This window comes from Sylvia atricapilla, chromosome 14 (assembly GCF_009819655.1).
Source record: "Sylvia atricapilla isolate bSylAtr1 chromosome 14, bSylAtr1.pri, whole genome shotgun sequence".
NCBI classification, from domain to species: Eukaryota; Metazoa; Chordata; class Aves; order Passeriformes; family Sylviidae; genus Sylvia; species Sylvia atricapilla.
In genome coordinates, this window is record NC_089153.1 from 8,847,356 (window position 1) to 8,874,244 (window position 26,889).

General features: G+C 42.7%; 2 protein-coding genes and 1 long non-coding RNA gene across 3 annotated transcripts; 1 reads left to right on the forward strand and 2 right to left on the reverse strand.

Annotated features, from left to right (window-relative positions):
* Positions 1 to 458: 458 nt before the first annotated feature.
* C14H5orf15 (chromosome 14 C5orf15 homolog) lies at positions 459 to 6,584 on the reverse strand. Its single transcript, XM_066329015.1, has 3 exons — positions 6,455 to 6,584; positions 3,090 to 3,694; positions 459 to 2,030 (listed from the first exon to the last, which is right to left on the reverse strand). The coding sequence occupies exons 1-3, from the start codon at positions 6,555 to 6,557 to the stop codon at positions 1,899 to 1,901; spliced, it is 840 nt and encodes a 279-aa protein (XP_066185112.1). The 5' UTR covers positions 6,558 to 6,584; the 3' UTR covers positions 459 to 1,898.
* A 1,154-nt stretch (positions 6,585 to 7,738) lies between these two features.
* Positions 7,739 to 16,723, reverse strand: VDAC1 (voltage dependent anion channel 1). Its single transcript, XM_066329016.1, has 8 exons — positions 16,654 to 16,723; positions 16,049 to 16,098; positions 15,680 to 15,832; positions 15,537 to 15,589; positions 13,144 to 13,371; positions 10,020 to 10,170; positions 9,516 to 9,573; positions 7,739 to 8,685 (listed from the first exon to the last, which is right to left on the reverse strand). Exons 1-8 carry the CDS (start codon positions 16,718 to 16,720, stop codon positions 8,594 to 8,596), a joined length of 852 nt encoding a protein of 283 aa, XP_066185113.1. The 5' UTR covers positions 16,721 to 16,723; the 3' UTR covers positions 7,739 to 8,593.
* Positions 16,724 to 23,363: 6,640 nt separating this feature from the next.
* LOC136367289 (uncharacterized) lies at positions 23,364 to 26,504 on the forward strand. The gene is made up of 3 exons (XR_010744668.1): positions 23,364 to 23,394; positions 24,196 to 24,250; positions 25,741 to 26,504. It is a non-coding gene; the product is annotated as an uncharacterized lncRNA (long non-coding RNA).
* Positions 26,505 to 26,889: the final 385 nt, after the last annotated feature.

Sequence of the window (26,889 nt, forward strand, 5' to 3'; positions counted from 1 at the left end):
ACACTTTATAACCAGTAACTTATTTTAAGGACAAAGTTACTGAACTTCTTGGGTGCAAAAACATTAGCCACTTCCTCCAACTCCAATATTTAAACATCCTAAAGGAGCTTTGAGAAGTAACCTTTCCCTCTAGATCTTGACCACAGCAGTGTTACACTTCAAAGCAGCTATGCTCAGGTAAGAATTTCAAGTATCTTCCACAAGAATTACAGACTAAACAACTTAACCTTAACAAAGCATGTTAAAGAATGTATTAATTCCCATAGCTTTAAATAGCTAATTTAAGCCTTGTTATCTACCCTACATACCACTTAACAACAGATGTAACAAACCTTCACACACCCAGGACAGGCAACAGAGATGGTTTTTAAATGGTTTCCAATTTCAAGCATAAGCAAGTTCTTTACCATAAGTTCCTGTATAAAAGCAGTGAAATAGTTGAGAAAAGAAACACAGGCTTATTATTGTCATTTATTTTAAAAACCTTATTCAAAATATTAAGTGATACAAGTCCAAATACAATAAAAATTACTGCAAGAAAAGAGTTTTGGGATATTTTGTTTGTGCTTTACTTCCTGTGGTTATGAAAAGAATGCATTTAACAGTAGGATACAGAACTTTAAGCATTTCATTCCTAAGACAGTATCATGCCTTCAGACTCCTCATGCCAACAGGCGTGAAGTTGATTTGTTTCCAAATGTTACATAACTACTTGAATACCAAGTCATTAATTATAGGGTTCTGATTCATTATTTACAAATGTATCAGCCTGAAAACTAAATCACAAACAGAATGTACAGAAAACTACATTTTATATTTTACAACTCATGAAAACATAAATAACGGAAGTACAAAAGACAAATTAAAAAAAAAACAAAACCCTACTGTAGTAGTAACTTGATTTACACTAATGAGTAAATGTTTGTCAAAAATGAGAGTGCACTGTCCACAGACTGGTGACCCACACCCTTTATTTTCACCTGTCTGTTACCTGGATCAAAAAAACAACCAAATAAATTATTCTTACAGTTTCTCCCATTTATAATATAACAAATCACATAGCCATTTCCCAACTGTCTTAAAATTCAACAGAAAGCTTTGATGTATTGAAAGCCTGTCAGCTATCTATATTTTATTAAGATTATTCAACAAGGCTTGTTTTCCACTCATTAATTACAAAGACAATGAACTAGTCATAATAGCATCAAGAGAAAAAAAAAGGGCAGTCAAGGAGCTGTATACCTTCACAAACACATTAAACATTTTAGGAAATATATGGCATAAAACCTCTGAAATAAAATGAGTTATACGTAATTATTTTTAAATTATTTACGGCATGAACACATACAGAAATTATTAAATTGCCATTCTAGCTATTTTGCCAAAATGGGATCAAATTATGCAACAAGGAAACAGAATCAGAAAAAAACGAGATTAAAGACTTGCAGCATCAGAATTTCAGCACAGAAAAAAGTAATTATATTTTAAGTTTGCAATACAGTGGAATTTATACGCCATGTAAGTGATTACCAAAGAGATCATTAATTTGATTTAGTGATGCCTAAGTCATCAGTTTATTACACCTAAAATATTTTTATGCTTATTTTTTGTAGTATGTCTATTAAGACTGCTCCAGACAGAAGGGAATGATGCTTAGTGAATGGAAAGAGCACTAATTTATTAAACTCGCTACCTTTACAGTTGATATAAAAACCCGAGCAAAGTAGCAAACAGATGGATCATGCCCTTGATCTTCCACGAGATTTCATCTCCAAACATCCAGGTCAAAGAGAGTACATCTCATTTCCGTACAAGCAGCTTATTTAGAGTACCTGAATATCATTACATGACTGGCAGGCAAAGAGTGCTAAGTCCAGCAAGCTGAAATCACAGTGCTTTCAGAACACGTAGTCGTTGGTTATCTTCAGGGAGGGCATCGCCTCGTTAACGTTCTGATCCAAACGATGATACTCCACTGTCCTGGAGCACAGCCCATCCCTCCACCTTCGGCTCTGCACCAGCAGGAAGATCTGAAAGAAAATGGGACAACTTAGAGATGCTGTGCAGAAACATTCAGGGTTTGATAGACTGCTGCACAGTGGTACTGACATCATGGTCTTACCCCCCATGTGGCAAGGGCATTACTGTAGCAAAGACAAGGCATTTTTTAATCACTGATTTGAATGGCTCTCAGGTATATTTTCAAATTGCAACAGTCTTCAACATCTTCCCCTATAAAGAGTTGGCAGTGCACATTACAAATAGGCCACTGCACAGGAAAGAAGGTTTGGGGGTTTTAGCTGCTTTCTGTTCAGAGTCCTGCAAATCCTCACTCAAATCATTATGTGACACCTCCCCAAAGATAAACACTAAACTTTAGTAATATTTAAAAAGTAATCTATGGTTTAATGTGAATTTGTGCATGCACCTCTATTGTGTCTGGTTGGGATGAAGTTGATTTTTAATGCTAGCAATATATTTCGGAATAACACCAGTCAGGCTATTTTTGAGACACAGAAAATTAGGTTGTAGTGAAGAAACATTACCTGAAAACAGTAACTTAGTAGCTTCTCTTACTATGTAAAAGTGGAAGCAGTGTTAAACATTTTCTAAAAGTTTGTACTTACACTCTCAGAATGTCTACGATATAAAAACCACATTGAAGTGACTATTAGAAGGATTATCACAATCATAACAAGAACATTCCCACACCATTTGGAATTAAACCTTCCTTAATTTGTTTTTTTCCTGTGCAGAAAAACAACTAGTTAATCATTCACTGCCATTTGACTTGGCTTAGGTCTCCTTTACAGAATTCATGTTGTGCATTGCCAGTGTCCATTACCGTACTGATTGATTACTGATGTTACCAATTAACTCATTTTCTTATGTAAATGTTTGATTCAAGTTCATTTTCACTGTGCTGATAAAAATTACACTAATGATATGCATATTAGTACCACCACAAGACTAAGTGGTCAAAGATTCCATTCTTCAAAAAGCCAAGTTCCTCTTCTTAAAACCATGCACAAGGGAAAGCAACTTTAAATATTACAGCTGTTCCTCTCAACCTTTCAGAGCACACCTACCTTCCTCTTATTGTGATAGGTGACATAAACAACAGCTACTAAGAAGGCAACTACAACCAGATGAAAAAAGAAATGGCTGTCTTCTTCTTCATCCAACCCTGAGACAGAAACAGCTTTAATCTTCTCATCAAGGGTCTTGATCTCCTCATTGTAATTACTGATGGTGTCAGAGTTGTCATCTTCTGACACCTCCAGCAGGTCTGGATTGTATCTGGAATTCGGTGTCATGTCGTAAGCATAGTCATCTCCATCTGACTCCATAGTTTCTTTTATGATGGCTGGGGAACTACTCAGCGTGTCTTTCAAATCTGTTAGAAGATCTTCTTCCTCAATTTTAGTATCTTCCTCAATTTTAGTATCTTCAGAAGCATCAACATCCACCTGTGACACCGGACTAGCAGGGACAACAGGTGACAAAGAGTTCCCGTCTGCTGTAGGTGGCTTTCCTGCAGTCACAGAATTGACTGGGGCTGCTGCTGCCAACACCTCCTTTCTTGCCGAGGTTAAACTCTGCAAGCTGTCTGTCAAATTTTGGGATCTACTCAGTGTTTCATTCTCACTTGCAGAAGAAATATTTCTTGTGAGTATATCAGCTTTCACAGGACCTGAGAAAAGGATGAGAAACAATCAGCAGTATGCACAAGGCACTGATTTCTCCGACAGAGAACTATGGCCACGAGTTTCCTTCACAGACAAGAAATCATATGAAGAACACAGCAAGCATGTGCCACTCTGCAAACCTCTTAGCATTCATATGCAGAAATACACACTCCTGCACTCTGACAACTTCCAAAAAAACAGTCTTGAGTGGAACAGGAACGAAAGGTTGGAAGCAAATGCCTTCTAAATTAGTGTGGCAAAGTGTCCCTGAAAAACTTTGCATGCCTGTTTTTCAGACATAAGAACTTCAAAGATATGTCATCCCCCCCATGCAGAATCATACATGATTAGCATTTTCTCCATCATCAAATTCTTTCTCCCATAGAATGAGCTGGAGTCCACAAAGGAGGATGTTCTCAGGAAAGCTTTTCCTGAAGCCAAGTTTTTCATCTTTCACCACTGCATGTTTTACCAACAAAAAATGAGAAGACACTCACGGTCCCAGCATGCCTTCCCAGGCACTAATTTTTATTGAATTTGGAGACACTGAAACAGATTTCCAATCTTGTATTAACTCAAATGAAAGTACTGAACCACAGGTTAAAAAGAAACGCTGTCCATGCTCCTGGAGGAAAGCTTTTTGTTGTCAGCAGTTATTGTAATGAAATAAGTCAGAAAGAGCACTGTAACAACGCACCCTCGGGCAAATTCAGCATCTCTCCAGTGCTGGGAGGACTTTGCAGAACTACCTAAAAATAAGGTGAGCATTGAATCCAGATGCAGAGCCCACTGTCCCTTTTCTCTAAAGGACAGTAAAAAAAAAAAATGCAGAGAGAGTTTAACGGCAAATTTTTTTAACCTAAAAATTAGCAAACTATTCATGTTTGCAGCACATCACTACCAGATTCAAATCCAGAGGCACCTTGAAAATGTAGAACAAATTTTAGACCTTGAGCCTGCATTTTCATTTAAACTGGGAAACTATACTTGTCTTGTATTTTGGCATGCCAAACTAATTTTTCATTTTACAAAAGCAGCAATACTTTCACTAAACTTTTTACAGGAAAGTTACAGTCTCCAGAAATGAAGCATTCAACCAACTGCTTGTCTCAGGTTACTTGGAAGTAAAATATTATAGAAGGGACACTGAATCACGTTATTCATGGAACTTGGATATTTGCAGAGGTTCAGTTACAACAGAGCTCTTGTTTACATGGCACACTTTTGCAGTATGAATTACTCTTTAACCAACTGTAAAACACAGAAGACTCATCTCACGTCAAGCAGACACCATGGTGCCTCTCTCCTGAAGCCCAAAGTCAAGCATTACACATCCAAATGATTTCTTGTTGCTGAAAAAAACTACTTGCCTGAATTACTATATCAACATTAACTTGTTCAGTTCCTACTCAGGACAAGTTTAGGGAATTCTGATCTCTCCTCAGGTTTAAGCCAGCTAGTTACATATGCAGAGATAAATATGAGGAAATGCAGTTGCAAGACAATTTCATATTTATAGGTAACTGGCATATTGAGAGTGCTACCCTCCCCAAACAGACAAAAACTATTAGAGAGTAACTGTTTGAAATACAAACAAGCATATTTTGCCCATAAAACCATATTGCATCTGGCCTCACACTGCAAATTATTCTTTATCTCATTTTAACACGGAAGTTTTAGAAGGCTGTATGCTTAAATGCAAGGGACTCCCAGCAGCTATTGCTGCACCTTCAGACTGAGAAAGAGCAATTTCCTATTATTCCTAAAATATGCTTGGGGTTTTTTGTTTTTGTAGCAGTTGTAAGTCTAGCAGCTCAACCACAACTGATTTATGAGATTTACCCAAAACTATTTGGCATTATAAACGGTGGTTGCACTGTTGTCAAATACACAACACTGTCAGATGACTTTAGATCTAGAGACGCCTCAGCTTCAGAAAGACAGTAATGTTCAATCATGGCGACAGAATCAGCAACACAAACACCCCACATCAAAAACACACCGAGGTTAAAACTCACTGCCAGGAAAACTGCTTTTAGAAAGCAAGTTGTTTCATGACCCTTGATGTTAAAAACTCTTCATTTCTTACAGGTTTGTCCCAAATTCTTACTGCCTCCCCATTAGAGCAGGTGAAGGGCAACAAAAATAGAGCTGGTGTGGAGATACTGACTGACAAGCACAGAAGGAATTGATGGATCAAACAGTTCCCCTTTTCTCCTTCACTAATTCCGTCTCTTCATTGCCCAGCCAGTGCTCCATCCAAAACAAAGCCTCACCGCCCCTAAAACACGGATTTCTTATTAGCCTTTGGTTACAGCCGTCTGTAGTTTTAACGGGGAGAAAGAAAACACTTAATTAGGAGTCAACTTGCAAAATAACATCATATTAATTTCTAGAGGAGAGGAGACTAAAACCAGGCATGCAGCCAGAGTATTTAGAAAAATAATCCCAAGTCTGATGAATGAAGTAACCAGCTAAACCGCTGCTCCACAGCAACAAAAGCGGGGCGCCCCTGGCAGCCGGCCTCCCGCCCCCGGCCCGGGCGCTGCCTTCGCCTGCGCACAGCTCAGGGCCGGCTGACCCCAACCCAGCCCCAAATACACCAGAGCCCGAGGCCCGGTCACCTCAAGGCACGACCCGCGCCGGCCGAGGCCGCACAGCGCTCCAGGCCCCACCGAAAACACCTCTGAGAGAGACCGGCGGGGCGGCCGCGCAGCGCCCACCGCCCGCAGCCAGCCCCCCTCGCTCGGCCCCGCGGCGCTCACCGGGGGAATCCTGCCCGCGGGCCGCCAGGGCCCAGCCGCCGAGCAGCAGCAAGCACAGAGCGCGGCCCGCCGAGCCCCGCCGCCCGCCGCCGGCCGCCGCCATCTTGGGCCCTCCGCGGACGTGGCGGCGGCACCGCCCCGCGTGAGGCGGCCGCGCACGCGCACGGGCGGGAAGGCGCGGGGCACGCGCACGGGCGGGAAGGCGCGGGGCGCGCGCACGGGCGGGAAGGCGCGGGGCGCGCGCACGGGCGGGAAGGCGCGGGGCGCGCGCACGGGCGGGAAGGCGCGGGGCGCGCGCACGGGCGGGAAGGCGCGGGGCGGCGGCGCTGGGAATGGTCCGCACGGCGGCCTGGAGTCACTGACTCGTGGGATCGTCCAGACATGGAATCATCAGGGTTGGGAGACCCTTTACACCGTCCAGTCCAACCCTCCACCAGCACCGCCACTGTGACCCCCAAAATCGCATCACCCAGCGCCTCAAACCCCTCCAGGGGCGGTGACTCCACCACCTCCCCGGGCAGCCGGTGCAGTGCCCGAGCACCCCGACAGCGAAAAGGTTTTTCCTAATATCTGAATCCTCCAATGTCGGCTTTAGGCCGGTTCTGGTCCTCTCACTGCTTGCGTCTGCCTGGGAGCTGACTGCACACGATTCTTTTGGATCGGTGGTGTCTAGAAGGGCTCCAGTTCTCCCAAGAGTGCCGGGTTAACTGAGGCAGGAAATCCTCAGGAACGGCTCCAGTGCTCCCAGGAGCTGGGTTCAATGTCTGAGGTAGGAGCTCCTCAGGAACGGCTCCCGCTGAGAGAAGCCAGCCCTGCCCGAGTCGGGGCTGTGGCTCCGCAGTGTCCCTGTCGCAATGGCACTGACTCAGCGGGCACATCCTCCTGCTCCGCTGCTCTTGCCGCCCGCAGCCACCCGCGGAAATGGCCTACAAACAAATGGCCTAAAAAATACAAACGCTAATGCACAGCCGCTGAAGTTCATCCAAGCTCGTAACTGTTCATTGCCCACCGTTTGTTGTTTATAGAGGTAGTTCACTTACGGAGTTCTATAATAAACGACAAATAAGTCATGTTATCTTGTTTTATCTCATGGATAAACGCGTGTAATGTAGGGTCGTTCAGAGCTTAAACAGCACTAAGAACAGTGCCATGTCTGGAATTTAATTCTACTAAGTATTTTTGGTTTGTGTGCTACAAAATATGCACCAGAATGTTGCCAGTCTTCTGCTGGAGCCACAAACGTAGATTAAATTGTTACAATTAATACAAAGACAGAGTAAAAGATGACATTTCAATATTTTATTCAAGTCAGGTTTGGGGTTTTTTTTTCCATTTTTAGTAGTGTCAAGTACAGCATTTTGGGGTCTAGTTCCACACAAAATGGAAGACTCTCTAAAAATGTACCCATTTAGTTGCTAAAAAAAAGTGGTAATAAAAGAAAATTCCGTTTTAGAATTAGTGATGCAACTATGTGATTGCAGTTGCAAAGACTCTTCCCTGGTTATGTCCATTTTACAAGCTTTTCATCAGTGTAAGGGAAGGAACCACAACATGGGACAGGCAGTATTCGCTGAGTCACATCAAACCTCCTCCACAAGGACTTGGACAAGGTGGACAACCTAAAGCATTCTGGAGACAGCAGGAGGTGTGGGATAACCAAGTAAGACAAACCATTGATGAAACACGTATCTAAAAAAATAAATTTTAAAATCCCTTTTTCAGACAAGTTTGCACATTCCCTCACTGACTGACTGGAACCTTAGGCGTCAGAACATTTTGCTTACACAGTGAACAGTACAATATAGTGGTCTGCAATTCCCAGGTTTTATAACACATTGACACATTCCTTGTGCCATCAATATATTAGCAGAGGTAATCAACACCCTCCTTCTTCTTATCACATGGCAGTTGATAGATGTGATGAGCAATTACCTAAAGAAAAAAAGCTAGGATTTTTTTATTTGTGATTTTGTCTCCACTTCTTTAACAACATCATTTTTAAAGCTTAGCTGTCTTTAACCAGGACTAGCAGGACAGATACGTAGCAACACTTGCACCCCAGACAAAACACTGAAAGGTACACTATTTTCTGAAGGTAGCTATGCTGTATTTTCAGATTAGCAATTGTGAAATCACTCTTTATGCTTCAAATTCCAATCCTAGACCAAGTTTGTGACCCCCTGCATTGACATTCTTGCCATCCAACAAAGCTGACAACGTCAGTTTGATACCTGCAAAATAGAGAAAAAGGAGAGAAAAGTCAATTTAAAACTTGGAATGAGCTTTATGTTCAGGAACTGCCATGTCTGTTACTGCTTTAATTTACTGGGTAGCCAAGTTAATGGGATTTGGCAGCTGGCCTTGGAAAGACTGGGCATTTTAAAACAAACTGCAGATAAGAAATCTTTCTGAATTATGAAATTTATAATAAACCATGATGATAGATTCTGCTTTTTATCACTCCAACTAATTAAAGCTCTGAGCCAATTCACTGCTACTGGTCTACTGATTAATCTAATTTTAGAGTCCAGAATTACAAAAACCTGGGACCTTGATACATACTCACCTTTCTAAACCGCTTTAAAATCTGGGTATGAAAAAGCCCAAGCCCCATATGCTGTAATATCTCATGTCAATCTGCTCAGTATTCTGGCAGCAGATTTATTACCCTACATTAAAACCAATTTTGCAACAGGAAGGTTGTCCTCTTCCTGGGCCAGAGGACCTTGAGAAAGTCACACTTTTAAGAAGAAGAAACTCAGTAATAGGACGCCTCTGAAATACTAAAAATTTAGTTACTTATCTGTGACACAAATAATCAGAGATATATTTTATATCCACATGAAAGACTATTTGACTTTGGCAGTGGACAATGGTCTCTAATAATTCTGCTTCCAGCAGATAGCCAAAATTAACAGAACAGTCTGGAGAAAAGTTCATCACTGGCTTGCCAAGCAAGAGCAATCTCACAAAACCCATCATACTTTATCACCAAAAAGTTCTGATATTTCGAGATTGAAGTATCTTTATTGATTCTGACTTTTTTATTGCATAGACTTACCTGGCTTTAAAGTCTGAGTGTATCCTAACCCAATCAGACTGGAGTTGTTCACTTTAGCCTTAAAAGGAAACAATAAAGCATTATTTAGTAATTAATAGTAAATTTAGTAAATAATTTAGTATCTTTCTTCAATGTCCTCTGTGCCTGAGAATTATATTAAAGCTTTTAAACACATTATAAAATAACTTAAATCCCAAATCTCAAAGAATCTACAGTCACTGTAGAAAAGAATGGGTTAACATCATTTTTAATTTTGTCCAGACTGACACAAAAACAATCTCAAAATAGTGCCCAGTAATACAATGAAACATTCTGTGTCTCTTTTAAGGAAAATCCAATAGCTGTGCTCTCAGGCTGCCAAAACCAAAACAAACAGATCCATGTGCCAACTAGACAGCAGAGAACTGCATCAAGCCCCTGCTCTGCTGATGGAAAGGCTGCTTTCCATTTCCATTACAAGCACTTATTTTCAAATGCACATAAATGTACATGCACAGGACTCACAGAAAAAGAGGCATCTGAGTCAATCTGGTACTTGGCTGCTATTCCAAAGCGAGTGTTGCTGTTTCCAGCTGTCCAAGCAAGATTCACGGCAGTTTCCAGTTTATCATTCACCTTCTGGTAAATGGAGCCACCAAATTCCGTTCCATCGTTCCTGGAAGGAACGCATTAGTGTAAACAGCACCCCAAAACAATCATCTTTTATTTTTCCAGTAAGAGCTGTATTTGCACAACATCCACTTACACCTCATTAAATATCCCTGTAACAATTAAGATAGAGACATTAGGCCAGATTGGTTATGAAGTTATTTTTAGATGCTTCAATTCATTGCAGATTGCTGTATTTCAACAAGTTCTGAAACAGAAAAACCTTCGTGACATACTATCAAAAATTAGACCAACGATGACAGCTTCCAATTTCCCCCTTCCTGTAGATGGGAGTCTTTGTAGTAGAGAGACTCATTTTTCCCTGCATGTCTCTGAAATAATTATTTTCCCTGGCAAATGTCTCCTTGTGCCCTGAGAGGGCTGTACCCCAGTCACAGGGCCCGAGTCATCCCAAAACTGCCATGTCAGCATGCTTTTACCAGACACAGAGGAACTCTATCACAACTTACTGTGCAAGTCTATCAGCTATTGCAAATGAATTCCATTTGCAACAGTCCTTATGGTACATCTGTGCTATGGTCTATGGAGTAGAAACAGAAATGGAACTCATTTTGCTTTGCAGAGAGCACTGGCCCACAGCTGAATGATGAGCAGCATAACTTCCAATTACTACTGCCCCAATGTCACACAGGAATAAAGTGTGGTAAATAAAAGGCAAAACGTTAGAGCATGCAGATCATAAAAACAATGCCAAAAGACTCCTAAAGGCCTTGCACTCCTCATAAACCAGAGAGCATCTGAATTTCCATAGTCAGTTTTTTTCTTACAGAGAGGATACAAATATATTGTAGAAAACAGGCTTTAAACCCCAGGAAGATGTGCAGTTATTTCTAACTGTGACATAATCTGGTTCCAATTATTAGAGTACACCAGACTTTTAGTAATTACAAAAAGGAGTAGATTTAGGATCTTTTCCTTTTTACCCCTTTGGTCTGATATTCTTTAGTTCATAACAGTTGCACAAACAGCAGTGATATGCCTATTTAAAAGTTCAAGCAATAGCAACAGCCTTTTAAATTGTTAGAGCAATTCTTCCAAAAAAACACTACAATACTTACTTCAGATAAGACTGAAGCTCACATTAACTGCATGTGCTTGGCTCTCAAGAAAAGGAGGGATTAAAAAGGACTGAGGAGAGCTGGTTATACAGGCAGACTTTGTGCAAGCTTCCCACACAGCTCTGTCTTGACCTGCAACATTAGGGGGGCGGTCTGAGCTATGCTTAAAAATGAGGAAAGTCATATTTAAAACTAGAAATTATCCAGCCCTACCTCCTGGTTTTATTATTAAATAAAAATAAAAATAAAAATAAAAATAAAAATAAAAATAATAATAATAATGAAGTCAACCTCTTTTTATCTCTAATAGTAATAATAGCACTTAATGCAGATAATAGCCCTTCTTATGTAGATTAAAAAAAAAAAAAAACCAAAACACTAGCCCCCTATGAAAATTAATATATTAAGGCACCCTTAAGGCAACTAACTTACTGGAGTCCCCAGCTGGTTTGTGTAATGCCAGGAACAAAAAAGCAGCACGCTTCAAGCCCCACCTAGTCACATTATCTGCTCTGCCACAGTATCCCAGTGAAACACTGACCTGTGTAGATGTAAAAACCAAGCAGCCCAGTGAGGGGAGTTCCCCACACAACTCTATCTGGGATTACATAACAGTTCTGACACATTTTCAAAGCTGAAATACATCAATTACCTAACTAATCTATTATTAACAATAAATAAGACTTCTATTTGTATCATACATCTATGGTTTTGTACAGTAACAGCAACCTGAGAAACAGACCCTCTGGAATACCAGCAACAGATCTGAGACCCTGCTGCTGTTATGAGTTTTTGCTGTTGCTTTAATTAAGAGTAATAATAACCACAGCATTTTATAGAGAAAGCCAATAATAGAATGTTTTGAACAGCTACAGCACAACTAAGTTGAAAGTCTTTGCGCTTGAAGGAGCAACTTCTAATCCCTGAGTGGAAGGGGACCCCACATATTGTTTCTCTGGAAGTTTTCTGCCCACATTTTTGTGCTTTGGCAATCCTTCAAACACACTGTCTGGGCTGTGGGGGTTCGATTGTTCTGTAAGGCAGCGGGAGCTTCCTAAACCAGATTGCTGCAAAACAGCATGAAACAGAACAGAAGGCCTTTGAAGAAGTAGCTCTAGGAAGGCAAAATTGTTCAGCCCCTAGATGGAAACAGCCTGGAATAGCTCTGCTACATGCAAAATATCCAATTACCCAAGGGCACAGAAAGGGGGGGCCAAGAGAACGGATAAAGGATTTCCTAATCTTAAAAAACTGTCTTCCCCAAAGGTATAAATTGCCTTTTTAGGAGGAAGAGGAGACAGAGAAATTAAGGTTTTCATGGAGTTTGATCTTGGTTTCCTACTGTTGATACATTCAGAAAGGACAAATACTTGTGTAAATAGATTATTAGAAGTTGCAATACCAAATAAACTTACATAATATCCCTTCCAGTACTAAATTAAACCCAGTCCCTCTCTCTTCAGTCACTGCCTTCTGCCTGTTCTTGTTCATCCTCTGATTAACTCTTCCATCTACACATCAAACCACAGTTTTGTTTGATGTTGACAGGTGTTAAAGGAAAGCACTGCTTTTATTTCAGCTTTCACAAACAGTATTTTTATAACTTTTATAGTATTTATTATATCACTAATGGATTCTAATAGTCCCTTATCTGCTAGACAGACACTGGACCTTTGGTGCTCAGTGAGTTCCAGTTCCTTCCATCATTCACTCCCTCACCCACATAATTCAAAGAAAAGGTAGTGCAGCTGAAAAAATAGAGCTTGACATCTTTAATGAAGAATTAATTTCAAATTCACCATTCCCTTGTTCACCATTGCTGAACCTCTGATCCTTTCACTGTTTAGTAAGCAGCAAAATCATTCCAAATTCCTTTTTAGTGCCTGTCTGCCAGTACTTACACATTAGTATGAAGCTGGAATTCATCAGTCTTATAGCCAACAGCGAAGTTGCTCTGGGTTACTCTAGACTTTGCTGTCTCAAAAGTCATTTGGTAGCCTGCCAGCCACCCCTCGTAGCCAAGCACGAGAGCTCCACGTATTGAAGGACCAGCAATATCAAAATCCATGTCACAGCCGATGTTGATGTGTTCCCTTTTGTACCCCGACTTAATTTTAGCACTCTTTTTCCTGAAGAGAAAAGAAAGATATTGTATCTTTGCAAAGGTACATCTCAGCAATTCCATCATATCACTTACTTTAACTCTGTGTAATAGTTCCTGAAGACAATGTGTACATCCCTGGAGAGCCACATGGCATGTCAACCTTCTTAGTGTTCACCTTTACAAAATCCTAAGTCAGCTACAGAATTCTTTGCAAAAGAGCAGTAAAATGTGGTGTAGTGCCCCACAAAGCACTTCTGGACTGTTTTCTGAAAAGCAGCTGCACACAGATGGGAAGTGACAAAACCATAACCTCATCTCCAACTGATACGATGGTTTTGGAAGTTTGGTATGTACAGGGAAGGAATGGAAACTGTAGAAGTTTACAGGTTTGCCACCAGAAGTCCACAATAGTAAACTTGCTTGCCTGTCCCAAGCAAACAACATTTCCCTGTCCCAGGCAAACAATTTTTAGACAATCCTAGTGAACTGGGTAATTTTATTTACTGTGACAACATCAGAAAGTCACTGCTTTGCAGTTTCCTGAGGGAAAGTCTCTGCTGTGAAGCAAGCAGGCTGCTCTTCAGTGGCTCTGACATCCCCATTTCTCTTTATGGTATTTCATGGACTTTAATGGTCACAGCCATTTACAGGCACCAGAAAGCTGCCAGGTTAAGGCAGAAATAAACTCTCCTGAGTCACCTGTTTATTTTTATACTATTGGTCAGACCACTATTTTCTCATGTGTCCTTAGGTTGATTTACATAAAGGGTGCAGACCCTCACAAGGCAAGAGAGTTATGTCTAATATATTCAGCTACTCTTATTTCAGATTTTTTTCTTCTCTTTTTACAAGTGTCTTCTGTCTTTGACCAAATCCTTACAGAAATCTTTCTGGGAAAGTCAGGACAATTTGAAATTTCAAATCAACCTTTCACTTCAGCTAACAAAAACAACCTCCAAGAACAGTATTGGTGCTGTATCCGACCCACACAGAGACTGATCTCTTTTTTATTATTAGCTCAGACCCAAGAATTTCTTGTGTTTTGCAGAATCAGAAATAAAGTGCAGGAGTGCCAAAAGCATTCATCTGCAACTTCTATAAAAGTCAGCTGTACCTCTACCACCAATGTCACAGGGACAGAGATAAGAAAACATAAGCTCTAAAAAATGACTTTACCTGCTGAAAGATTCATCAGAGTCAGGAAGTAATAAAGGAGGGGAGAAGAAGTCTCATATTCAGACATGGTGCATCACTGTCAAACTAAGCCAGGTCACACCAGGATTGAATCTCACTCCATTTACCCACACTGAACAGTCCTCTCGAGGCAATCATAACTACAGTGTCTGTGAAGTGCCCAAGAAATAGTTCTAGACCTGTAACATCATTCTTGAACAAGGGTTTTTCCTTTTAATTTCTCTAAGAATCCTACCAGTTAAGAAATAATCTTAAAAGTCTACATGAGATTATTCTGATTCACAAAAATATCTCGTTAACCAAGAATTAGGAGTGGACCGAAAGCAGTTGACAATGCAGAACACTAAACCTAAAAGACAGGGTGAAGGCTCCCCTGGGACTATTACCCTGAGAGCCTGCAGTGCAGTGTGCTGCTCTGGGAAGCTGATGTGCAGAGTATTTTGACTCACTGGCAGCACTGCTTGCACGAAGATAATCAGGGGAAAAAAATAAACCAACATCTAGACCTACAGCTGCTGCTTAATCCCTCTGGCCCACATAAAACATGCATCCAATCACCATGTCAGAAATACCCATCCACCACCAAGGCCTGCAAGAATTTGGATGATAAATTCAGCTTGGGACAAGAGCCCAGTTCTGTGTCAACCTATCAGAGCTGTGGCCAACTGGCCCCTGGAGCTTGTTCAGCTTTGCATTACAGCTGACTTGTTTAGTGCTTTTATTAAGGCAGCAGCTCATCCTCTGACATGGCCAGAAATACACAATGGAGCAAAACCACAACTTTTTCTTCACTCTCTAATTCTAACTATAATTTTCAAGCTATTCTGTTTAAGGTTGCTTGATATAATTAAAGATTAAAAAGGGATTATTAACACTAATATTTAAGTGAGATGTACAGGATTTTATCATAGACAGTCTGATTTTTGTTGGTGTTGATATCTCAGGACAGAAAATTAAAAATGCCTTTTTTGTCACTTTAGCTTACTCACTTCTTACCCAGTGTTAGGAGAGAAGGTGGAGTCAAAGGTCAGCTTCAGGCCCCGTGCAAGCTGAACAGAAAAGAAATTCACTGGTTGGATTTCTCATCAGAGATTGGCGTAAATGAATTTGCAAATTGCTTTTTTGGAGCCAAAAATTACCTGATCTTCAAGAGTAATCTCAGTGCCTAATGTGTTGTCCGTGTTCCACTTTTCTGTGAACATCAGTCCATATTCCACCCATTTGTATTTTGTTTCCAAACTACCACTGACTTTGCTTGTTTCTGAGTTTGCTGAACCTGAGCTTGTAAATTCCTAAAAGAAGAAAAATAATTTATACATATAATATATGTATTTGTCAATATACTTATATGCAATCAGGCAGACATTTATACTACTAGAACATATCAGTCATTATAATTTAATAAATATTAGTTCATATAAATACAAATATATTTATTTTAAAAAGAAATATACAGTAATCACAAAACCACCACAATGTTTTGGATTTCAGTGTGCTTCCAAACTCACCAGTCCATTTTCAGATCTTGTTTTCAAATCAAGCTTTATTAACCCAAACCCTAGAGAGTGAGAAAAAATATGAATCATATATATGCTGATTTGAAAAGCATTTCTGATTTATTTCTTAAAACGGTCTTCTAAATCACCTGTGAACTATTAAATAGTTTAAAAAGGGCACAGTTATCAAACCATGTGTTTCTAAGAAGCAGCTTGTACTCACTTCAGATAGCACTTGACTGATGAATCCTATTGACCTCAGCAATATAACTGGGACCAAATTAGGTAATAATACTTTTATTCACAGTGAGCAGCATTCTGTTCATAAACAAACTACTGCCATCAATGGTCCTGGTTATCAATACAAAGGTGAGCCAAAATACAGCACACAATTTTCTCTCAAAACCAATAACAGTTCTATGGGGAACAGGAAGAATTTTATCAAAAGAAAAGTAAGTTACCCTCTCTTTCCAAACAGCAAGGGCAATGTGAAGCTGTGATTCTGTCAGTTCTAATGGAAATAATTGGAGTATTTCTCGGGGGAAAGTAATAAAATCCTAACCAATTCAGGAATCAGGTAGACAGCAAAAGAACAAACTTATTTTGGCTTAATTTACCATATCCCTTGGTGAAAATATCTCTGGCAGATTTGCCCAGGTCAGCATAAGCAGGTGGAACAGCCATTTTCTGGAAAGGAAAATTTAATAAATAAAAAAAAAAAAGCAAACTACAGTGTTCAGAAATTTATTTAATTCATTTAAGCAACAAGAAAATTATCCCCATTTCAGCCTCTTTTCGTATCCTCCACCCACCACTCAAATACAGCCTGAAGAAAGCAGCTATTGCAAACAGTGTGATTTCATTTTGCTCAGGAGCCAGCAGCAGCAATGACCACATAGTTGCCACTGAGGATGTGAAACAGGCTGCAGAGCAAATATATATTAAAAGAAAAGGAACTTTCTATGCCTTTCCAAAGAGTTAACTGTTGTTTCCTTATCAGTGTAACTGCATGAACGAACTTACGGTTTTTTCAAACCATTTCTTGGAAATGTTTCTCCTGTTTCTTGCAGTGGATCTCTGCATTCTGATGTAAAGCATTAGGGCCCCAATTCATTCACTAAGAAAATGCAACCAGAACAAGCATCTACCATCAGGAACATCTCTCTTCCCTTAATTTAGAACAGCAAATGGATAACATTTATGTCAGCAAAATCAATAAATGGTCATTCTTATGCCATTAATGGGTTAAGACGTCTCCTTAGACGTTGACCTTTAAGTGTTTTTCTGTGCACCTGAGAAAAAATTATCTTCGTGAGAAAAATTCAGACTGCAGGGAGGCCACCCTGTGAAGTCAGGCCATCAGGAGGGCAGCCACAACCCTGCTTCAGCAGCAGAATGAGACTGGGGCTCCCTGCAAAGGCACAGCCCAGTGGTGGGGACACTGCAGGGGCAGCTGTCTCCACTGTGTTTTGTTTCTCAGGGATGCCCACACTGCCACAGAGGGCCTCACTTTCCCATCCTCAGCAGGCCCTGAAATTCTTAGTTCAGTGGCCTCCTGCAAAAGCAATAAATGCATCCCATTTTCTCAGCCATTGGGAAAACTGTCTCACCATATACAGAGGAGAAAATAGGATCCTGTGAGGAACAAACCAAGCAAATCTCCTTTTTTATCTAAGTGCAATATTTTCTACCCTCTTATTCAAATGAAGTCATTTCTTTAGGGGAAATAAAGTCAAGCTATCTAAAATGGTGCACATCTTCTGTCTTTGTAGACAGGATTTCCAAATTCTACACAGCAAAGGAGCTAAATCATATTTATAAAGTTAATCTTCCCAACACCCACATGTTGCAATAAAATTACACATTCACAAACTTTTTGGCTATTCAAAATAAGCAGTTTACTACACGTGCATGCAAATGCTTAAAAAACTGCCTGACATTCTTACTCTAGAGTATTCAATGTTAGCAGAAAACTGCTACTTTAAAGCCCACACAAACCCACTAGCTCTGAACACGAGGGTGCTTTAATATCTCTCTGGCTGCAGGCTGGGGTGCAGTCCTCAGGCACGCTCACCACCCCATGAAGATCAGACAGGGACTTTCAGCAGTCACTCCATGCCTCAAGCACTTTAGAGGACAAGCTGGTACCTGCTAAAGCAGGATATTGACAACATAAAGGAAGAATCCCTTTCCTAGAGGGAGCAAAACAGATCTGGTGGCTAAATAAAAGCCAACAGTCTTTTCAGAATGTAAAGTAAGATACAAGGGCACATACTATGATGTAGCTTCAGTTGCAGACTACTTGGGTGCATGCCATTTTCTTCCCAGTCATAGTCCAGTACTAAAATGCATCCCCAAATATAAAACCACCTAAGGAGTTGATTATTTTTTTTTTAAATTCATATTCCAAAACGGTTTTAGCTGCTTGTATTGGACCTAAGTTTCTCTGCTTGGTTTTGTTTTGTGAAAACATAAAAGCAGAGATTTAATGTTTATACACAAAATCAGCCTTAAAAAAGGGGGAGAAAAAGGGGAGAAACCCCAAAAACGTAAGCAGAAAAACCCCTAAGAAAGGATTACTATATTTGTGTAATTCCTCTGTTCCTCACTGAATTCACTAGAGGCAGATACAATGCCCTGCTTGTAATTCACCCCCCAAAGTCAGGCAGCACTCAGGAGAGGGATGGCAGGAGTCACTAAGAGCTGTCTGTGTACAGCAAATGCTTCTGCCTTGACACAGCAGCCTGGCCCCATGAGAACACTCAGATGGATATTACCATTTAGCATCATCAAAAATTAAAAATGCTACAAATCTCTACACTTGAAAAATCAAATAAGCATCGCTTTGAAAGATAATGCACTGCTCTGCCAGCTGCATCTCAGAATCTATCAGATCTATTTTATCAAAACTTCCTTTGAGTCACTTCATAAAATCAAAATATTTTCTTCACAAATGAATGCAGTAGAGGTTTTGGTTGGATTTTTTCAGTCACGTTTTTTGCTCCTCCAAACCCGTGAAGCCAAGTTTTGTTCTTTGATGCCCGTGTATCCCCCCTGGCTGTGGCCAGGCTCATCAGGTGCACGAGCTGTGCCAGGCTTCTCCACTGCTGCAGTCTGGGCCCAGAACAGTGGGAGACCTGAGAGCTCCACTTAGACAATTACTATAATTAGGGGACAATACTGAAAGCCAAATCCCTGCTGATTGTAAGGCAAACCATGTAACACACACAGAGCAAGGTGTTTAAAATTGCTGAGTGTGAAAAACGCTAGGAGCTGTGTACTTGGTGGTTACCCTTGCTGCTGTCAGCAAGAACAAAACGAAAAATTTCTGTTTGCTCTGGCTAATAAGAAGCCTCTTGTTTAACAGATGGAAAACAAAACTGATTACATCCTGTGTGAGTACAGGTTGTAAGACAAGCATGCTTAGCAGGGATTCAAACTCTTAAAGGATCAAGGAATGGCTGTGGCCAAGTGCCCTTGCTTTTCACCAGTGGGATCCCTGCACATTAACTCAGATTAGGTTTGGACTGAAATGAATTCATTGCTTTTATCCTTGTCCAACTGTGCAAATAGCTCAGCGTGACTATGGACCTCAATGCCCACACAGAGCAGGCCAAGCAGGATATCTGTAACGTGTTCCAAGTGGGAAAATATTTCCGTTTTCTTGAGTAAGAAACACCATTGCACAATTAATGACCGAAGAAACCCTGAACTGAGGAGGAGGAAGCTCCGACTGCTGCTGTGAGCATACTTCCAAGAATGCCTGGTTTATAACTGCCACAGGGAGAAAATCAGGAGCTCCCTTTGGAGCTGCAGGACCCAAGAGGCAGCCCCAGTGAAGATTTCATTACAGCAGGCCAAATTTGAATATTTTCCAGTGTCACAGATGGCAAGGTTTTCACTCTATGATGCAGTTCTGGGCAATTAAATCAAATTCGGTCCAAAAAGTGGCAAACCCACAGGGTGCTCTGGCAAATACAAGGATTGGCTGCAACCAAAGGAAAACTTATCTCTGCTTGATGAATGTCATACATGCCTAGGTTCAAGCTTCCCTGCACATATTCATCAAGTATGTGATAGTTACACAGAGAAAAGGAACAATCTAAAAATTTAAGGTAAGAATCAAATCCATTATAGGAATAAAATTCCCATGAAGACGAAGGCAATCTATCAGATTCAAGGCTAAGAAAGTAAAAAGGTTGGATTTACCCTTATCTAGCCACATTTTTTCCCAATAAATCTGAACACGTGTACCATTTTTGGATGGTACCAGTAGTTCTAAACATTCCAGCTCCCTGTCTCCACCAGCATGAAAAGGTGCTACTTGCAGGGTGGACACGTTACAGCTGCTGGGAACAGCTGGGAGGGACAGACAGCATTGGGTTATGTGACCAGGTACAGTCTGTCCACATGGGGAAAAACCCACACAAGGGTCATTTACCTCAAGGTTAAAAAAATACTGATTTACTTGTCATTTATCTCCTTCATTAAAGAAAAAGTTATTCCTTGGAATGAACCAGCTTTTAAGTGCCTTTCTGGACCTCCAGCCTGGGCAGTGTCATTTCCCAGGGAGTGTCTGTTGTGTCAATACACCAGTAAGGATGGGGCTTTGCTCTCAGAGCAGGGCCCAGCTCCCTCCACGTCCCATGGCTGGCTGGAGGTACCAGCTCCACTTGGCACCTGTACAGCATCCCTGTAAAACATCCCAGGCTCCCAGGGGAGCTCGGTGCTGGCTCCACACCTTGGGTTTTATGGTCCAGAACCCAAATCCCTTCAAGTCATGCCCACAGCCTGCCTCAGATCAGGTTCAGCAGCCTCACTGTGCAGAGATTTAAGAATACATTTATCCTTAAATAAATGCACAGTCACACAGAGGTCAAACATCAAGTTGAGCACATTCACGAGGCTTTTGAGAAGCCAATAAAAGCACATGGTTTGTAAATTCTCGGCATTATTAGACACAATACTTAACGACACTTTCTGTCCCAACTTGTTACTGCGCCAACATCATATAATCCATGCACCATTATGACTCAAAATTTAAGATTGGGAGTGCACAATTTCTTTTGTTGCAGGCATTACAATGCCATGCAGCATCCCTGTGACACTCGCAGGATCCCAGCCTTCCTGCTGGAGCTTTGCTCTGAAACTGCATGCATGATAGAGCAGATTTAAAGAAAGGTTTATGCAGTACTTCTGTAGTCCAATAAACAGAGGGGCAATAAAGGAAATAAAACCCTTAAAAACAAATGTAAGTATTATTATTTAGGCTATACTAATTATGGAATTAAAAAAAGAGAAAGCCTGCTCTTAATTGTATGGGTATACATTAAGAACTGCAGTGTTGTATGGCAATCCTGCATTAACTATCACATATGAGTATCAATTAAATGGACTTGGGTGATGTTGCAGCTTGCTGTAGCTACTGTAGCTACTAAACTGCAATGGAAGAACACAGAACCACAGTCCCTACATGTTAAATTAAACTGTTTCTGCTAAATACCTGGGGAGGAGGAGAAGAGCAGTGCTGCTGTCGCACCCTGTGCCACCAGCATGGCAGCGCACGCCCCGGCAGCACACTCAGGAAGGGACATGTCCCTCGCTCCCAGCCCCACTGCAGGAACACCCAGCACCAGATCTATGGGGATGAGTAATTAAAATGGAATTTTTGTCTTCCAGCACAATGTGACAGCTCACACAGAAGAGGAGCATCTGCTACACCAGTGGATGTTTCTCCCTACCTGCAGCGGATGCCGAGCCCACGAGGGCCTGAGCTGTGCATCCTGCCTCCATCCCAGCAGTGCCAGGGCTGGGGACATCCTCCTGCTGCTACAACAGCCAACAGCAATGTCCACCACACCTTCACACCCCCATACACACACCCCAAAATGTGGGCAGGAAGAAAAGTGCAAACCTTTGATGGAGAGTGCTGGGGGGAGGCATTGTTCTGGAATGTCATTGCCATAGTGCAAAAGCCCATTTCTGACAAAAATTCATAGGTGAAATGCCATAGGAAAGGTGATTATTCAACCATCCACCACACACAACAAAACAAACTGAACACACCTCTATTCTCACTAAGCCATCTGAGAAACAAGCTGGGATCTGTTTCTGCTGGAATCACCATAAATATTCCCCAGAGACACAACCCTGCATTGGTCACTGATGATGAGTCAGCTCCACTCCATTTTCTGAAAAATCTCTTACTGTTTTGGTTTCGAGGGTTTTTTTCTTGTTTTGTTGTTGGGGGGTTTTTGGTTGGGTTTGTTTTGTTTGGTTTTGGGGGTTTTTTTTGCAAATACCTAAAGTCTGAATGACTCAAAGACTTTTCCCCCCTCCAGCAAGAGTTGTTCCCAGGAAGGGCTGTGACAAGGCAGAATCGAGGCAGATGCTGCTGTGGCCCCACAGTGCTAGGGAAGGGAAAGCAGAGACAGGCATTTTAATTTTTTTTTTAACTGACATTACTACCCACAAGTAAAAAAACTACATTCTGAGAATAAGCAAAATAAAATAGAAGAAGATATCAGTTTGGCTGCTTGGCTTGAGGCTTGGGGGTTTGGTACATATCAGAATGAATTTGCCAAGCCGCGAGAAGGATCCCGGGGGCGCGGAGACGGAAAGGATGTCGGAGCCAAGACGGTGCCAAACCCGGGCGGGTACAGCCACCTTCGACCTTTGCTTCCCGGCAAGCGGCAGCACGATCCCGCTGGCCGAAGCGCCTCAGGAGCCGCACGGCCGCCGTGGCCCGGTGACCTTCCCGTGCCGTCACGGCGCCAGCGCCCGCTTCACTGATGGCTGCGGGTCGCAGATCCCGGGATGCGGCTCCGGGCCCCCGCCGCCCGCGATGCGCGGCCCCGGCGCCTCCCCGCAGGCCCCCGCGTCGCAAGGCCCGGCATTACGTAAGGACACGGTTCCATCCCCGTTCCGACGGGCCGCGGGTGGGCGAACCCGCCCGGGGCGCTGCGGGCTGCCCCCGCTCCCACCGGTGACCGTGACCGCGGTCCCGCCGCCCGCATCGCCCCGCGGCTCGGCGCGGCCGGCCCGGCACCGCCGCCCGGGACAGCCCTACCTGCCCTCCGCTCCGCCTCGGCCTCCTCCGGCGCCGGCTGCCCCTGCCCGCTGCCTCCGCGGGCTCTGCGGCGGCGGCGGCTGCGTGACGGCGGGCGGGAGCGGCGGGCGGGGCGGGGCGGGCCGCGGGGCCGCTCCCCGGGCACGGCGCCGGCCGTACCGCGGGCTGTCCCCGCGCCCCGGGGGCGTCTGACCGCGCCGGGATGCGGCGGGGTCGGCCCCGGTACCAGCCGGGACACCTGCGGCCGCCTGGGTACCGGAGTGCCCAGCTCTGCGGGAAACCAGGCCAGGTGACTTTTAAAGGGCCCTTCCAACCCAAACTGTACTGATGTGATGAAAGTCCCCGTTTAGTCTGAATTAGCTACATTAGAGCTACCTAGAATTCAGTTTAGGATTTAATTCTAACTCCCCGTCTTGTTAAAATTTCAATTCCCTGTATCCTGGTTGAGGCAAGAGTGGTGGGAAAGGAGGAAGGGAGAATTTGAAAGATGATCCGTGAGCAGGTGAGGCTGTGTGTGATAACTGGTGAGTGTCCAAAGGAGCTGTCAGAGGACCAGAGGTCAGCGAGGCAGCAGGCCTTATCCCATGGGGACCGACTGCAGAGGCTCTCATGAATTAGGGGCCTGACATCTTTCCTAACTGTCCTTCAAACACACGAATCAGCCTCACAGCTTACTCTCCCGGTGGCAAAAAGGTCAGGCAGGGAGTGCTCTGCTCTCGGAAGGGAACAGAGGTGAAGCTGTATCATTGTCAGGGTGAGATATAAACCCAGTCCTGCACTGTTGGAGGTTCCTGGGAACCTCATCAGCGCATCACCCACGAGATAAAAGGGAATCATCTCAGCCAGGAAACTGCTGATGGTCTGGCTGGTCACTCTTCTACCCCCACCATGCAAGGGATGTCTGTGGTAAAAAAAGAATTATTGCTCAGAGTTTACATCCCACCCACGGGAACATCAGTTTGTTTCATTTATTTATTTAAAATTAGTTCTTTCCCATTCTTTCTCCCTTGCACAGTGGGAATGGATAGTGAGAGGAGGCAGTTTCCCTGTTTGTGCCCTTACCTGGCTCATGCCTTTGCTTTCCCGACAGGATTTCTCTGAAGGGCGCTGCTCCCCCAGCCGTGGCAGGGCTGTACCCCAAACAGGTGAGTGGTGCCTTTCCCAGCACAGCCCGGGAGCAAGGTTGGAGTCATCCAGCTGAGCACACACACAGCACTTGGGAACTTTGGTCAGGGTTCAAACTAAGTAAACCCTGCAAGGAACTTAATGTTGAGCAGAACTCTATAAATGAAGTGGCTTGTGGAATTTAGTGGGATCTCAGGAATTTCTTGACGTGACAGGGTGGTAGAGGGGAAAGGGTTGAGTGTAGCCACATATCAACCTTAGAAAGGCAGCTGAGGCTGCAAATGCAGAAGGAATTGTGCTTGATCAAATCAAGCACATTAAAATAAAGTGTGCAGCCTGCCATTAGGGTAGCAACCCATGGAAAAAAAAAGAGGTCTTTCTCAAATTTGGGAAGTTCTTCTAACCACAGTCATTTTGTTGATCCCTGCACCACTACAAGTGTGGGTGTTGTAACCAGAGCACAGTGTTGCAGTCAGGGTAAGTGTCAGCTCTCAACACCCTCTCGGTTCTCCCTCTGGCAGCAGCTGATGCCGTCCCTCTTTTCCTGCATCCTGGGGCTTGTCAAAGCCTGCCCTGGATTTCACTCACTGTCCCATGAAAAAAACGTAACCCGAGCAAAAACAGTGGGCAGATTTCTACTGGCGTGCAGATTTCTACTCCTCCAGGAGTCAGAGGAGCAAGGGAAGCGAGGGGGCTGCAGTGCAGAGGCAGGACCCCAGAGGGGAGCAGGGGCACAGGACATTCCCCACCATCCCTTTGGCTCAGTCACAAGGGTGCACTTTCACCCTGAGCAGCAGCTCCTCAACCTGCCCCTGCCAAAGTGCAGCCTCAGCTCTTTGCCCTCTGCAAAGGTAAATCTTGCAGTAATGAGTGTGATTTGTGGAGCACTGTGTCCCCGCCTTGGCCCCTCCCCTTGCATTGTCCTGCTGCTGCCCGAGCTTATCAAATATATTCTTTTATTACTCCTGGGCATAAAGAAGTATTTTATTACTTGCAGACATGCAGAGATTGCAGCCTGTTCCCTACAGCTTTTCTCTGAGCAGCCCAGACCATGAAGAAACCAGCCCAGCCCCTGCCCCACAATAAGCCCTTCCAGCCCCACAGGTACCCCCAGGGTTATTGGGAACTCCTTGGAGTGTCATTGGCTGAGGTTAATTTTCACAGGCTGCCCTTGCAGTGGAGGCTGAGTGCACAGAATCACAGAATCATGGAATTGTTTAGATTGGAAAAGACCTTGAAGATCATCAAGTCCAACTGTTAACCCAGCACTGCCAAGTCCAACACTAAACCATGTCCCCAAACGCCTCATCTACACAGTTTTAAATCCCTCCAGGAGCTGATGCTTCAGGTGGACTACAAATGAGCAGAGGGAGAAAATGTTTTGTATCTGCGAGAGATAATTTTTCATTAATTTCTGAAACATGCATCTACCAAAAGATGGCAGCAAATCTCCTTGCATGGAGTTGGGCATCAGTGTCATCTGCTCTCTTGGGCTCTATTTTTCCTACAGGTTCTGAACTGTAGATTATCCTGGGGAGTGCCAGAAGACCAGCAGGATTATACTAGATGTTCTCAACAGAGAAAATCTGTGCTTATGACTTTGGTTTAAATTTTACAAATTCCTTTGACAGAATAAGAAATCTCCAAAATGCTCTTAATTCAGTTCCCTCTTTTATTTTGGCAGTTTTTAGTAATGCTACAGCTTAGTTTATTTCAACAGGTAAAAATGGAACATAAGAGAATGCATCGGTATAGATTTGACTAATGATAATTCCACAAATAGTTCACATAGTGGCCCTGTCTAAATGTTCCTTTTCCATCACAGGCTTTAGGTCTTGAGCACTCAGAGCAGTTTGTTTAACACCAGTTTGCTGGAGAAATCTGGAATTACCCCATCTTTCATTATATAAATCTGCATGTCAGTCACAGAGGATTATTTTTAGCTCTGTTCTGCATCACTAATGGATATAGCCATGACCCTGATTCTGATACTATTCATACCAAATTAGCTGGGAATAAATCAAGGTCAGTAGAGTCACTGCAGGTACCAGAATGTGAGCTCTGCTCAGTTCAGGTGGCAATCCTGGGGCTGGGCTTGCAGCAGCTGTGCCCTGTGCTCTCCTGCCAGGGCACAGCTTTACAAAGCAAACCACAAAACAAGTGTTTTATTCACAAGTTAGTGGTGGGAGGCATGGAAGGATCAGCCTTTCTGCATTTCAAAGTATGCTTCCGATTCAATTTCTTCATAAAATGGGACTAGTAAATACTATTTTCATTAATTGTGCAAAACTTGTCATTTCCTCCAAAAATAACTTACCTGCCTAAAATAAAGCTGCAGGGGAAAAAACTGCAGCTTGTGAATTCTACATGAACAGCTATGTCTAATTCTACTGCAGTTTCATTCATATCACATAACATGTTTGAACAGCAGAAAAACTCATTAGCCAGAGATCCAAGATGTATTTGTTCAATAAAGTTTGCTTTGGCTCTCTTTAATAACAAAAATGTTTTCAGCTTGTTAACCTGAAAGGAATCCATTCATAACCAGTCAAGAACATGCTGATGGAATCATAAAATAAGCAAGAATGCCTCGCTGCTGGGTATCACACTATGTAAATATATCTTCATGTCTCTGACACTTATAAACTCAACCCAGGCT